Genomic DNA, 13,787 nt, shown 5'->3' with positions numbered 1-13,787 from the left:
GTTGGAACATTTTTGCGGTTAGATGAATCTCTACAGCTTTTGTTTTCAAGTTAAAAAAAATAACTTTTACTATTCATTTTATGAATGTAAACACTTGCCTCTTCTACCTTAAAACAAGGTCCTGTATTTGTGCCTTGAGCCAAAACTCTGACATCGGCAACTGATGTTGGTGGCACAGTAAGGCCACAGAGCTCTGCCTGAAAGGAGGCTGTAGGCAGGTGGGTGTTGATCTCATCTCCCAGACAACAAGCGATAGAACAAGAGGAAACAGCCTCTAGTTGAGCCAAGGGAGGTTTAGATTGGACATTAGGAAAAATTTCTTCACTGAAAGGTTGGTCAAGCATTGGAACAGGCCACCCAGGGAAGTGGTGGAATCACCATCCATGGAAACGTTTAAAAAACATGTAGATGAGTTAGAGGCATGGTTTAGTGGTAGGCTTAGAAGTTCTGGGTTAATGGTTGGACTTGATGATCTTAAAGGTCTTTTCCAACCTAAACTATCCTATGATTCTACGACTCCTTCCCCTGAAGAACAGCCTCAGCTGCATGTAAGTCGTGGTAAGGGCATTGCTGTGTCCTGGTACTCTGAAATTATATTTACTGCTGAAGTCAGCTGCAAGGTGGAACAGCTCAGAGATGGCTCTCATGACTGAGCAGATGGAATAAGATCAGGGAAGTTCATGCAAAGGTTGGCTGCAGGTGACAACTGAGCCACTGTAATTTATCTTCACTGAAGATACTGAGACACAGTTTCTTCAAAATGTAAATGGTATAGCAAAATAGCTTATAAAAGAACCAGAAAGGCATTAAAAAAAACAGTACCTTGAAGGATGTTTCTGTTGTTTTAAAAGAAAATTAACTCGGAGAAAAATATTTTTAAAGTTGATTTTTCAGTTCTTCCATTCTGCTATGAGCAAATAATAACAACAACAGGGTTTTATTTTCTTTCTCCTTTCTCTTACACTTTTCCCCTAAGTAAAAGTGAAGAGATACGGATATCTTAAAATGAATGACCATTTTCCCCAGGGGAGTTCCCATTCAAATTAGCACACAGACATATATATGAAAAAATTTAGATGTAATATTCTTCTGCTTTTGTTAAGAATATTTTTACCTAAATACAGCGTAGTTAAGTAAGTTCACACTTGCTGAAGAGCTGATTAATGCTGTTTAGCTGGTACTTTGTCTCTGGTCAGTTCTCTTACCCTTTTTTTGAAAAATAAAGAGAAACCCTGGTAATTGGATCTGAAACTTAATCTGTTATCATAATTTCTTTGTGACTATGCAGTGCTTTATATTTAAAGTAAAGCCTTGTAAAGAATGGAAAGAAATTATCTTTGGTTAATAGGAGAAAACACAAAACCAGAATAATATACTTAAAAATCTAGGGACTAAAATCAGCCAAGTTTATTAACTTCAAAAGTACTAGTCTTCTGCACTTTCTCATAACAATTTTCAAACATTATTATCTAAACTGGGAGGTTGTGTTTAAGTAATCCAGCTTCCAAAAGAAGGAAAACATACATACTTGATTCAATCAAAGAGTTAGAAGCAGTTGAGTTCTACAAATTATAGCAACAATGAGAATTCTGCAGTTGTATTTAGAAGCTTGTTATCAGAACAAAAAGCAATTCATATGTCTACATTTAGGAATGCAAAAGAAAATTATAGGCAAAATTCTCCATTTCTTAGAACCACTGTCCCATTAAATGAAAAGGCCACATTTAAAAAAAAAATTCCATCCCCATAATGTGAGAAGAATTCTCTTAAAAATTTTTTAAGGGTTAAATTTCTGAAAATTGTGTCAAGCAACATCAGTTCTTCAAATACGTATCAGAGCAGGAAAACACCAAATTGCATAAAAGCATAGAAACATAAATGAGAGGTGAGAGAAGTATTAAGCACATATTTCTTTCATCTTAATGCATGTTCAACCTTTTCAAACACATGATAATGTACTGTAAGTAGACTGTAGGCTTGCAGGAACCTAACCATTCTGGAAGTGTTTCTTCTCCTGTATTCTTAGGCTACTTTGTATTTTGGCAGCACCTCTACAGGATATACTAATAACGTTCTATATTTCTGTACAGTGTAGAACTTACAGACAACTGGCAGTAGAGTACTAATCAAAGATATGTCCCCTGCTGGACTCCCTGATCATATTGAGGTCATTACAACTATCCCATAGTGAACAGACTTGCATTTCTCCCTCTGTAGTAGTAAGTATAAATAGGAAAAGATAAACATATCAGGCCACCAGGGAAAAAAATGACTAAAACCCTTTTTCAGGGGCTGCATAATGTCACATCATCATTTTTTTAATCAATACCACAGAAAAATAAAGCTCAGTAGACTCACAGATACTAATGAAATTGAGAGACTGTCTTTGTGAGATTATTAAACATCACCTACTTCCCTTTTGTAAGCATCTCATATAAAAGTAAGGAAAATTAATTTCCGTCACCACCTATTCCTCCCAGCAGCTGGTATTACACTCAAACCACTTTCAACAAACAGTGTGGGTACTGAACCACTTTTTGGTATGTATTTGGTACTCTTCACCACAATATGCTCCTGCCCCAGTTTTAAGATGTGGGACTAAAAAGAAGTATCCCAAAGTGACTTAGACATTACGGTAAATTACTACACCATTTCCATGGCTCTGATCTGGGCAGACCTACGCTTAATTCGCTTAATTGCTTTCCCCATCAGAACAAATCTAAATGAAGCTGTTGGGTGAGCTAATGAGGCAGCACACATTACAGTTTAACAGGGAACTAACATACCCAGATTCTTTCAAGCTAAAATTGAGAGTTCTCTTCTTATGTTTAAATTCTCCACATTCAATCCATTTCTCTTAAAAATTGAAGATTTCACTCCTACTTTAAAATTTGACAAAATACAGTATTTACAGTAATACAGTAGGGTAAAAAAAAAAAAAAAAGGAAAGAACATATTCAGTGATCTCTGTGCCATTCAATTTGCCTGCATGGATTGGATCCCAGTAAACAAATTTCTCCAACTGGCACTCCTACTGGCACTCCCACTAAACAAAAATGGTCCCTGCAAGGTCAGCATTATCTAATTTCAGCACAGTAGTATGGGAAAGCCAGCAATTCTGCTGGCTGTACTGCATGCTTTTCTTAGTCATCTTCCGTCTGTCAATCATTTTTTTCAATCTTCTTTGAAAATGCCACCAACTTGTATCCAAACAAAAAGATATACTACAAATGAATCATGTTATACTTGGACTATACAGTACACATACACGCTACCTTCAATTAATACCTACCCTGTAATGTTTTTTAATGTCTCTTCAGGATATTTTATTACTGTTTATTCTCAAATTAGAAAACTATACTATTCTAATAGTAAAACTGAATTCAGTTGTTCATTTGATACATTTTCAATGACAGTTTGCGTAAGTCATTTTTCCCCTAACAGTTTCTTAGAAAGAGATGAAAAGAATAAGGCCATACTGAACTAGCTTTCTACAGACATTCTTCCTTGAGTGGCACAAAATTATGTCCAAAGCAACATAAATATCCCCAACAAACAAACAAAAACATTAAAGATCTCCAGGACTGTGGTAGTACTGAAGACAGATGTTATAGAGTTGGGGCGAAAGTATAAAATACTGGAAAAAAGTAACTAATGACACCAACATACATAGGAGGATGTAACTTTTGACAGTGCTTCTGCAGCTCTCTGCAAAAATGTGAATTTTCCTACTTGATGTACCTCCTTTTTCTGCTCCTCAAAAAGCAAGAATCAATTTAAAAGCATTTAGCTGGTGCATAAATTTTTTTGATATCTTTCATAGAAACCTATTTCACTGTTTGCTCACGACTGGAAAAAGAAGTTTAAGTAGTCTATCAAATATAACATAGGACTTAAAATACAAAGTCAGTTTTGTTAATATCTTCAGAGTGTGAGAAAGAGTGTTTTCAAGCTTTCACTTTACATAGGTGAAAAACACCTTTGACTGTCAGTTGTGTTAATGGAGAGAAAATTTCTAATTATTCTCAACCCTGCCCAAGCATTGTGTTGTTTCTGATATTTTTTTAAAGATACAAGAACCATCACGTTTCTAGAACATATGTAATTAATTTTTAAGAGCAAGTTTAATTAACTGGTTTTATTGAAGTAGAAATTTTAGTAAAAAGATCTGTGCAGTATTTATAGTCCAGCTTCAGTCTCCCACATAGTTAACAATTAGTGTCACTGCTAATTACCATTACTTGAAACCTAAAACTTATTTTAGAAAACATGCCCTGAACACAATGGGAGTTACTGACAAGTCACTGTCGAATAAAGCCTAAAAATGCGGGGCCATTTCTTTCATGGCATGCCACAGATCTGCAAAACTGTGTCTGAGAGTAGAGGAAGGTGATTTCACTGTCTGAAGATGCTCAGTCTTAAGGAGGGAAGGTAAAAAAAACCAGAGGGTATTTTAATGCCTCTCAGAGAACAGGTGATTGAAAGCTGAAGGTTTTGCTGCTTTTTTATTTGTTTAAAAAAAATGTAACTAGCAAATGGATTAACCTGGAAAAAAGTACAAAGATGAGAACATGACAAGGAAAAGATAGGAACGTCTCAGACAAAGTCCTGGATACAGTGCAGTGTTGCATGGTAGTAGTACAGGACAAGGCATGATAAAAGCATGAGCATAAGCAGAACTATACAGCACAAGGAAGGTAAAGCCTCAATTCTGACTATCAAAGATGAGTTTTAGACAAATTTTAAACATTACATACTTTTAGGGACAGATTCCTTAAAGTATACTAAAGAATAATCCAGTAAGAATAAAGTAAGCTGCTATATATACAACATGGAGAAATCTGAGTAGAGTGAAAAACAGGACCAACCATCAGACTTTTGTAAGCACTTGCATGAAATCTTAACTGGAGACCAGTTACTAGGAGTGCACTCCAGGGGTTGATACTGGATAACTAAAATCTCCATTAATGGCCTTGATGATGGGACTGAGTGCACCCTCAGCAAGTTTGCAAATGATGAACAACTGAGAGGTGTGGCTGACACACCAGGGGGACATACTGTCATTCAGAGGGTCCTTGACAGGCTGCAGAAATGGGCCAACAAGAATGTCACAAAGTGCAACAAAGGGAAATGCAAAGTCCTGCATTTAGGCAGGAATAATCCCATGCACCAATGCAGACTGAAATACACAAAATACTATTTAAACATCAGAAAAAAACCTTTACTATGAGGATGGTCAAAATTGTAATAGGTTATCCAGAAATGTTGTGGAGTTTCCATCCCTGGAAATATTGAAAACCCAACTGGACATGGCCCTGAGCATCCTGCTCTAGGTGAACCTTCTTTGAGCAGGAGAGCTGGGCTACATGACCTCCAGAGGTGCCTTCCCACCTCAATGCTACCACAATCTTTTCTTCACTCATCTCATCTAAAGAATGTTCTGTGCTTGAGAAAGGTGCGGAAGCTCTCTATTTGACAATTAAACATCACATTATTTGATTTAGAACAAAGTTAGGATATCTAAGCATCACATGTAAAACTCCCGATCAGGGATTAAACCACTCTTTAAAGAGACAAGGAAGGATCTGGTATTGGTTTATAATTAGAAGTTACAGCAGTTAAGCATGCAGAAAACCAATCACTAGCAGATTTTTTCACTGTATATGGAATCACTTCATAAAGATAACAATTCGCCTTTTTTATTTAATTAACTAATAATCAGAAAGAGGTGCTCTGTGTAAGTCTATAAAACATTATACAACAGAGGGAAGACTGAAATAAGAGGAGGCATCTTTGCTAGCACCCTATGAAATATTCAAGGATGCATGAACCCAAGTAGTTTTGAAGTAACTCAAGTTTGCTTTCACAAAGTAGCATTGCTGAGGGAAGGGGTTATATTAGAACGATAAATGGCATCGAACCGTATTTTCAGTGTTTCATGAATTCCTCCTTCACATAAAATATTTATGTTTCTTACTGTTTGACTGAAGTGTTGTAAGAGCCTGCGGACATCGGCTCTTAGGAAGGACTGACAGGGAAGACAAGAATGGTGAGCGCTGTAGGGAAGGGAGGAGAGGCATAAGTGTGCAAAGCTGTAGAGTAGGTGACAGGTTTATCAAGAGCATATGGGTCAGAACTGGAAAAGCAAGCAAAAATATGGACATTGTGGGGGGCACCTGCTACAGACTGCCTCATCAAGAAGAGGAAGTGGGTAAAACCTTCTTTAAACAGAGCAAGAAGTCTTACAAATACAGGCCCTTTCATGGAGGTTTTTAACAACCCCAGTAACTGCTTGAGGCACAAAAACACAGGCTAGAGGCAATTCAGACTTCTGGAATGTGCCGGGGACAACTTCTTTATGCAGATGATGGACAGATGCTGTCCATTTTGATAGAAAAGGTAAGGGGCTGCACCCGGTAGCTAATAATGAATAAGGCAGAACTTGTTGGAGGTAAAGGCAGTCCTGCCTCATTGACTATGAGATAACTGATCTTGAGGGAAGGAAGGTAAATGGCAGAACAAGGACTGGGGCTTTATAAAAGCCTATATACATGTGAAAGTATGTGCTTGAAGAAAGCCAAAACATACTATATGTTTGAGAGTATACAGAACCCATCTGTTAAAATGAACAGGCATGTTTAAAAAGCATAGTAGTGAGTATTATTTTTATTAGAAGTATTCCAAAACCACTTACAGCTATTTCTGCAAATATATCTGGATATATAAAAATCTAAAATTCAGGAAAGATCTGCAGTACTACTGCTACTGCCCACAAACCAAAAAGGTGGATACCCTGTTTTCCCACTGCTTCCTACTAATGCAAGACCTTGATAATCATCATCTTAAAAGAAGAAAGTGCGACATGCATCCAGGCTGCTACTCTGTCCGTACCACAACACATAAGCTACCACCTTATCAAGTTAATACAGCATGCACATACACCAGTTACATAGTTAAAAGGATTGCCAACAGAGCTTTACAGATGCTGCTTATAGGGAATTCACTATAATGGGAACTCTGCATTTTGATTTAAGAAGCATTAAATACACAGCAAAAGGTGACAGAGAAAGTGTGAGAATGAGAAGACTGAATCACTGCCAACATAACCCTCAGGAATACATAACCATCTGCTGGACAAAAATGAAGGATCTTTGTATTACAGGCAGTTATTAAGAATGCAACATCCCAATAACATAGGTACAGAGAAGCATATTTATTGTGTATATGAAACCAACACAGAAAAGAAAGGTTTTGTGGTTCCAGCACAATCTGCAAATTAATAGATCTGTTCAGGTACAGATTTTCTGTTATTCAAAACCAAGATTAAACTGGCAGTTAGGAGCTATGAACATAAGCACCTATCTTCACACTTTATAACCAACAGGAAAGATGAAATAGATGAGTAGATCTCATATGTTTCACCAAAAACAACTCTACCACAGTAGAACAACTTGGAGGTCCTCAAAATGACAGAGAAGTAATACAGAATTTTAAAAGATTTTCTTCCAGGAAAAAAAATTATTTCAGTTGTGGTTCAACAGCATTTTAATGGCCTTTTTCCCCTAAAAAAATCTTCATTTTCTCACTGTTTTCATTCACTGTTGAAAGACCATTAAAGTATACCTCTTTTTTATTTTACTTCCCTTGCACAAATAATATCCTGTACCTGTGTATTGTCTTGATGTATTAGTCAGTTTTGGAAACAACTACACTGGGAGTGCACATGAACAGCTCTAACATATACCTATGTTTGTTGATACTGTTTAAGTAGTTTCCATCAACACATTTATCTGTGCTTCTGCATAAAGTAAAATTCAAGACAATAAAATGCACTGGTTTCAGCAATATTAGGTATAGCCATTTTAACAAAAGTATATGTTAATGTTCTTTAGAAAGTTAGTCCACTTATCTGAAATATTCACAATATGTAGGACAGCATATGTATTGTACTGTTACTGTATGATTTCATGCTCTGGAAACAATAAGCATCTGTTATGTGACAGATTAATATTACTATGGCTCTAAAATCTTTTGTTAAGGTAGAAAATGGAAATACAGAAGCTAATTGGTGTATGGCTATTTGCATTGTGAATTAGTGACTAAAAGCGATTCTGAGAGTAGTGGTCAATCTTCTAAAGTCCATGCTAAGGACTCTTTCCCCTGCTGCTCATAAAAATTAATCATAACTTGATTTGCAAATAGAATTGTCTGCCTTTAGGAGACTATTCTATATAATTGTAGAGGCTATTCCTATCTTTACTATCAACGTTTTAAATCTCTATTACCTGTTTTTAGTTCATTATATATTCCACTCTCCCCTGGACTACTTTTTACTCTTCTCAAAGACACAAAACAAAACCACTTCAAAACTAAGGTTCTAATTTTCTATTTTATTTTACAGGTGCCCAAAGAAGAGAAAAAAAGGCATGAAATTATCAATTTTGTTTTTAAATATTGTGATCAGCAATACAACAGATATTAGCAAAGTAAGTATAAAAAAAAATGCGTATCTCGTTGCTGACCTTTTTCTCAAAATCTTTAACACTTAATCAAACACAAACAAAACACAAACATAAAACTTTAACACAAAATCAAACACTTAACAAATTCAGAAAGAAATCCCTAAAAACAGATTACAGACAACTGCAAATAGACTACCAAGCACTATGGCTCTTCAGTAGTAAGAAAAGCAGCTTACCTTTTTCTTTTATCAGTACACGTGCTTTTAAAAATAAGATTTTTATTGTGTTTCAGTGTCTGTGTTTAAGATACTTTAGTATTAAAATATCAAAATACTAAACTAAGAAAAGCTGGCAATCTCATGCTGCTCTTGGAAATTACAGCACTAATATAAATATACAGCTTAAAGTAAAAAGCTTTACAAGGGAACATGTATCAGTATTGGACTGTTACCACACTGCACTTTATAAACAATATCACATATAACAACCAGGACACTCCCTGAAAGAGTTTCACAGCAAAATTTTTAAGGGCAGAAAAAAGTCCTTGTGCAAGTTATTACCCATTCCCTACAGAGAGAAGAAATAAAGACAGAAACTTACCAGTTTTTGCAGTGTAAGAATACAGAGGATTCAGTGGAGTGCTCAGAGTACCTGGCAGTTTTAGTTTGGAGTGTGGTGACAGTGATGATGATGCAGGAAGCAAGAGATTTGAGCTCGCCTGTAATAGGAAAGACAAATCAGAAAGTGAAGTGTAATTTCCTGGGTTACTTACTGATGCAATAGCTATAAGAGAAATATTTGCTTACTGTAAATAAATATTAAATTCCAGGAAAAAAATTAAGACTCAAGTTGATGATAAATAACAATTCCAATGATAGGTTGTTTTTGTTTGTTTGGGGCTTTTTTTTCCTTTGGCTTATTTTGTTTTTGTAAGACTATTTAGAGACACAGACTTGATACTGACACAGCTATGAATTGAATTGCGTGTTCACATTTGGATACAAACTCTCAAGCAGTACAAACAATGGAACAGAACTGTTTGAACTGGCATTTCATTGTGTCTTCACGTATAAAAATAAGGTGGCATTTATATATGGTTATAAACTTGTAAAGTAACTTCTTATTTCTGAGTATTCAAACTACACTACATCTACAAAGAGGTTACTCAATATTAGAATGAAAGGAAAATATAAATCTTAACCCAGACTTAACACAAAACTGCAATTTCTGCATATCAATAAAGCATACTTTGACCAAAACACCAGACAATTCCTTTACGTAAGCAACACAAAAAATATTTGCAGTCCTTATTCCCATAGCAACAAAGATACTGTAGTTAAAATTTGGTTTGCTGTGGAGTTTCTTGATATACATGCAGCTATCACAAAGCAAAAACCTTTCTCGAACTTTATTATTATTATCCAATACAGTCTATGTAAAAAATATATTATGAGAATCTTAGGTTTTTTATCACGTGATCCCATGGAGAGTTTTACAGTTTGTAAAACACATTTTCACTGGCTGCCTTGATAATACAGCCAAAAGGGATGGAAAATAGGCCTTAAATAAAATATATGTAACTTTCTTCAAACGAAATAGATTCATATGCTAAATTTATTGAGTTAGTTACATAAAACAACATAATACTTGACCTTTCCAAAGTCAAGCCTACTTCACAATCTAGAATAAATGCATATAGTCACTTAATCCAACTAAAATCCCACACTCAGTGGAGCACTTTCTTTGGCCTCAGTAAACTCTATATCAGACCCTCAAACTTCAGTTGTAAGCCAAAACAGAAAAATGACATTTTGCAAACTTTCAATCTACTGGCTTGTAAATTCTGTTTAAATAAAGGAGACAGCTATAACAAAGTGAACCAGTGGCTTATTTCCAGAAGTGATATAATTTATATAACTACTGTTTCTGTCATTTAACAAATATGAAACAATTCAACAGATTTCAACAATGCAGAATATCTGGTCATTGGCAGGTGTACTGGGACGCAGGTAATATAGCACTAAAAACATGGATTGATGGGGCCATATAGGATATCTGCTATCATCTCCTCTGTACTACTACAATAGATCTTCATCTTAATGTATCTGGTTTTTGTGTAGCAATATGGATTTAACTCTACTGAAAGAAGTTAATAATAAAAACTGTCTTCTACTAGTCAAGTACTCTCTCAGCAACTGTGTACAACTGTAATTACTATACTCCAAAACTGACCAGAAAGACAGAAAATCGGATCAACTATTGAACATGACTTTAAAAAAGCATTAAACCAGCTAAATTTTACTGCAGTATACAAATTTAACAGAGTATTAATAAACAGTAGTTGTGAAATGAAAGCAGAATGGAGAAGCCTATTTTCCTGAACAACAAAATCCATCTGCTTTTCTTACCTTCAGGCATGCAAGTGACTAAGTTTCATTAATCCAAAGTTTTCTCTGATACACACACACAGTGGAAAGCCACTACCTGATGTGTTCACTCAAATACAGAAAAATAATCTGTTCTGCAAATGCACTGAGCTCAGCTTCCACTGTTATCCACCGTCAGATCTAGGGAGAGCCTTTCTGCAGGAAGACAAATGAGACCATCTCCCCCTGCATGAATTTCTTGCTGAGTGCACACTACACCATGAGTGATACAAAGGTGTGTTATCCATTCAAGTATTCTCATGGAATTCTCTTTCAAATTTGCTATCAAAAAGTTGGTTTCAGACACTACCATGGAATGAAGAGTGGTTGAATATGTCAGCATTTCAAAATCAGACTAAACACAGCAGAGCAAACTATTCAAAACTAGTACTTAACAGACATCCCTGGTTCTCCTGGAGGGAAAAAAACATCAGGAGAAATTCGCCTTGATTGTGGTGCTTGAATTATGCAAGAGATATGGAACCTTGCATGTAAGTTATTAATGTACAGCATTTAATTCACTTACTTTCCAGCTGTATTACCCAAATACTCTCATTATACACCAAACAGCATGCTTTGAAATCAAATGCAATAGACACATACATTAGAAGACTGAATGTATGGTCCTGAAGATTTAAGAAAATCGGCCTTTTTAAAATGCAAAACAAGTTCTTAAAACTCTTCCTTCTCTCAAAGTCCTTAAAACCAAAATAAAAAACATTTTTATAAAAGAGATATTAAAAAGAAAATTTTAAATTTAAGCAGTCTTACAGGAGTGATTCATTCCTCCCCTTAATGGTAATGAAGCTCAGCACAGGTGAGCCAAAAAAGATTGCCCATTCAAAGTAAACATAAAATCAGAGTTTTAATGACCCGTCTGCTACTAGGTCTTAGGTATTATTTAAATCTCTAAAAACCCCATAGAGGAAAAAAAAACCCCACAACATTATAAGAGAAGAAGGAACCACTCAGCTAATAAGTGAGCACTAATTATTCAGCAGAACCGTTTGCAGGTGAAGTATACTGTCCTAAAAATAATAATTAACTCTCCTACAACAGACAGACATAAGGCTACCTACAGAACAGAGTGAAGCAATTTTTTTTTTTTGAAATGCATGCTGTGGGAAGGCATTGCTAAATACCTTTACAACAACGAGTAAAGTTGGCTAAGATAGCCAACCACCAATCTACTTAATTTTCACAACAGGCTCTGCTTGCTTCATGCACAAACCACAGCTTTATCAAAGACACAGTTTACTACTATCCCAAATTGAGTAAAACCAAGAGTTATAACATTCATGCAGGTTTTGTAGCACAAAAGGATACCTACATAATTCTTGCCAAGTTTAAACAAAGCTGATTTGCATTTTCTTTTTTGTGTTAGGGCTGCTCTATGCAAATTATGCAAATATACATTTTCAGTGGAACTAGTTTTTACATTAAAGTGCATTGCATGACACAGAAAACAATACTGCAAGACTTGACAAGCTGACAATAACAATTTCTCTTTTTCCCTGAGAATGCAATTTTCTGACCTTTGCAACCAATATAATGTACATTTCCATATATACTTGCAAGTCAAATCAAGGTGGCCAGCTCTATGCTCTCTCTTATTATTTTAGTTTTAGGCTTCCCTTTTGAAACTTCAGGCCTCTAGGATGCTGTTTCTAAAAACAATTTAAATAAAGTTATTAAACCATGATTACGCAGACTTTAAAAGCTGACAATTGAATTGGAAATAAAAAAGAACACAAATTCTGCTGGTTTTCTCAATGCTAGACAGAAAATACATAGGCGATAATGCTTAAAGGAGCAGTACAGTACTACAGCTATTAAGTTTGGAATGTTAGTTTGAATCAAGTTTACATCTTTGTAAAAATGCAATCATTTCTCTGACAATAGTGTTAGGAGGACTCCAATGAAGGCTGGGATTCTAAAGGTATTCTGCAATCACTTAAGAGATCAATCTGTTCTGTTCTTAAGTAATTTCTAGACTAACCCATCCAGATGGCAACACAGTTCCCTCGTAACTTGGGTGCTCCATTGTTTTTCCCCACAGAAGCCCAGAAGTGACCAGGGCATAAATATGAAAATTGATGCTAGAAAATGCTTGATCCTACAGTTTAGATGCAGCCATTGTCTATAGATACGTTTCATCACACAGTAATTAATATACATTCAATTCCTCAGTTCTGACAGAGAGTTCTGGTATTTCAATGACAGGCCTACCACAAAAGTTTTCCCCTTTTTTTGTTTTTCTTTGGCCGGGGTGGGGTGGTGTGGAATCTTAAGAAATTAAGATTACTATGAACATTTGGAATAGTGAGCTTCTTACTTTTAGCCACAAGGAAAACCAAATTCTTCATATGAGACACAAAACTGTTAAATACAGGCTCAGTTATACACAGCTTGTACAAACTCACTCAGCCATTAAACACAGAGTGTATGACCTTTCCTGGATTGGATAAAACTGGCATTTCTGCTTAAGAACATGCCTGGATACACACATTTGAGCAGAACTGGGCAATGTCAGCACCAATACTAGCAAAAATTAGGTTTGTCTTGCTTAGTAAGAACCAAAAGATTGCTGTGTATACTGTAACCTCTTCTGCAGTTGGTTATGACTCTTTATTATCAAAGAACCTAAGACCAGGCAAAATAAAAATCCATTACTTCAGTGGTTAAATTTTAAAAATGTCGTATTTTGTGCAAATGAAAAATTGATGAAATTGTGTCATATACAAAACACACCCAGAGATACTTGTCTTGCAATTTAATTTCTCTTCCTACTAAGGAAAACAGACACCTGAAGTTCTTGTGACCCAAATCTTATCAAATACATATAGAATCCTATTCCTCTGTACCTGCTGGTAAAACACATTAGGACATGAGTCTAAAT

At 35.5% G+C, this 13,787-nt stretch overlaps 1 protein-coding gene across 2 annotated transcripts in view; it reads right to left on the bottom strand.

The window, feature by feature from the left end:
* The window catches only part of AHI1 (Abelson helper integration site 1), a 96,757-nt gene that overhangs the window by 38,995 nt on the left and 43,975 nt on the right, over positions 1-13,787 (bottom strand). For both annotated transcript variants that reach the window (XM_056343848.1, XM_056343849.1), the window contains exon 19: positions 9,063-9,180. In XM_056343848.1, the coding sequence (XP_056199823.1) occupies positions 9,063-9,180 (118 nt within the window). The remainder of the gene's footprint in view (positions 1-9,062; positions 9,181-13,787) is intronic.

Source organism: Falco biarmicus, chromosome 6 (genome assembly GCF_023638135.1).
Source record: "Falco biarmicus isolate bFalBia1 chromosome 6, bFalBia1.pri, whole genome shotgun sequence".
In the NCBI taxonomy this organism is placed as follows: Eukaryota; Metazoa; Chordata; class Aves; order Falconiformes; family Falconidae; genus Falco; species Falco biarmicus.
This window is presented reverse-complemented; position numbering and strand designations above follow the sequence as displayed.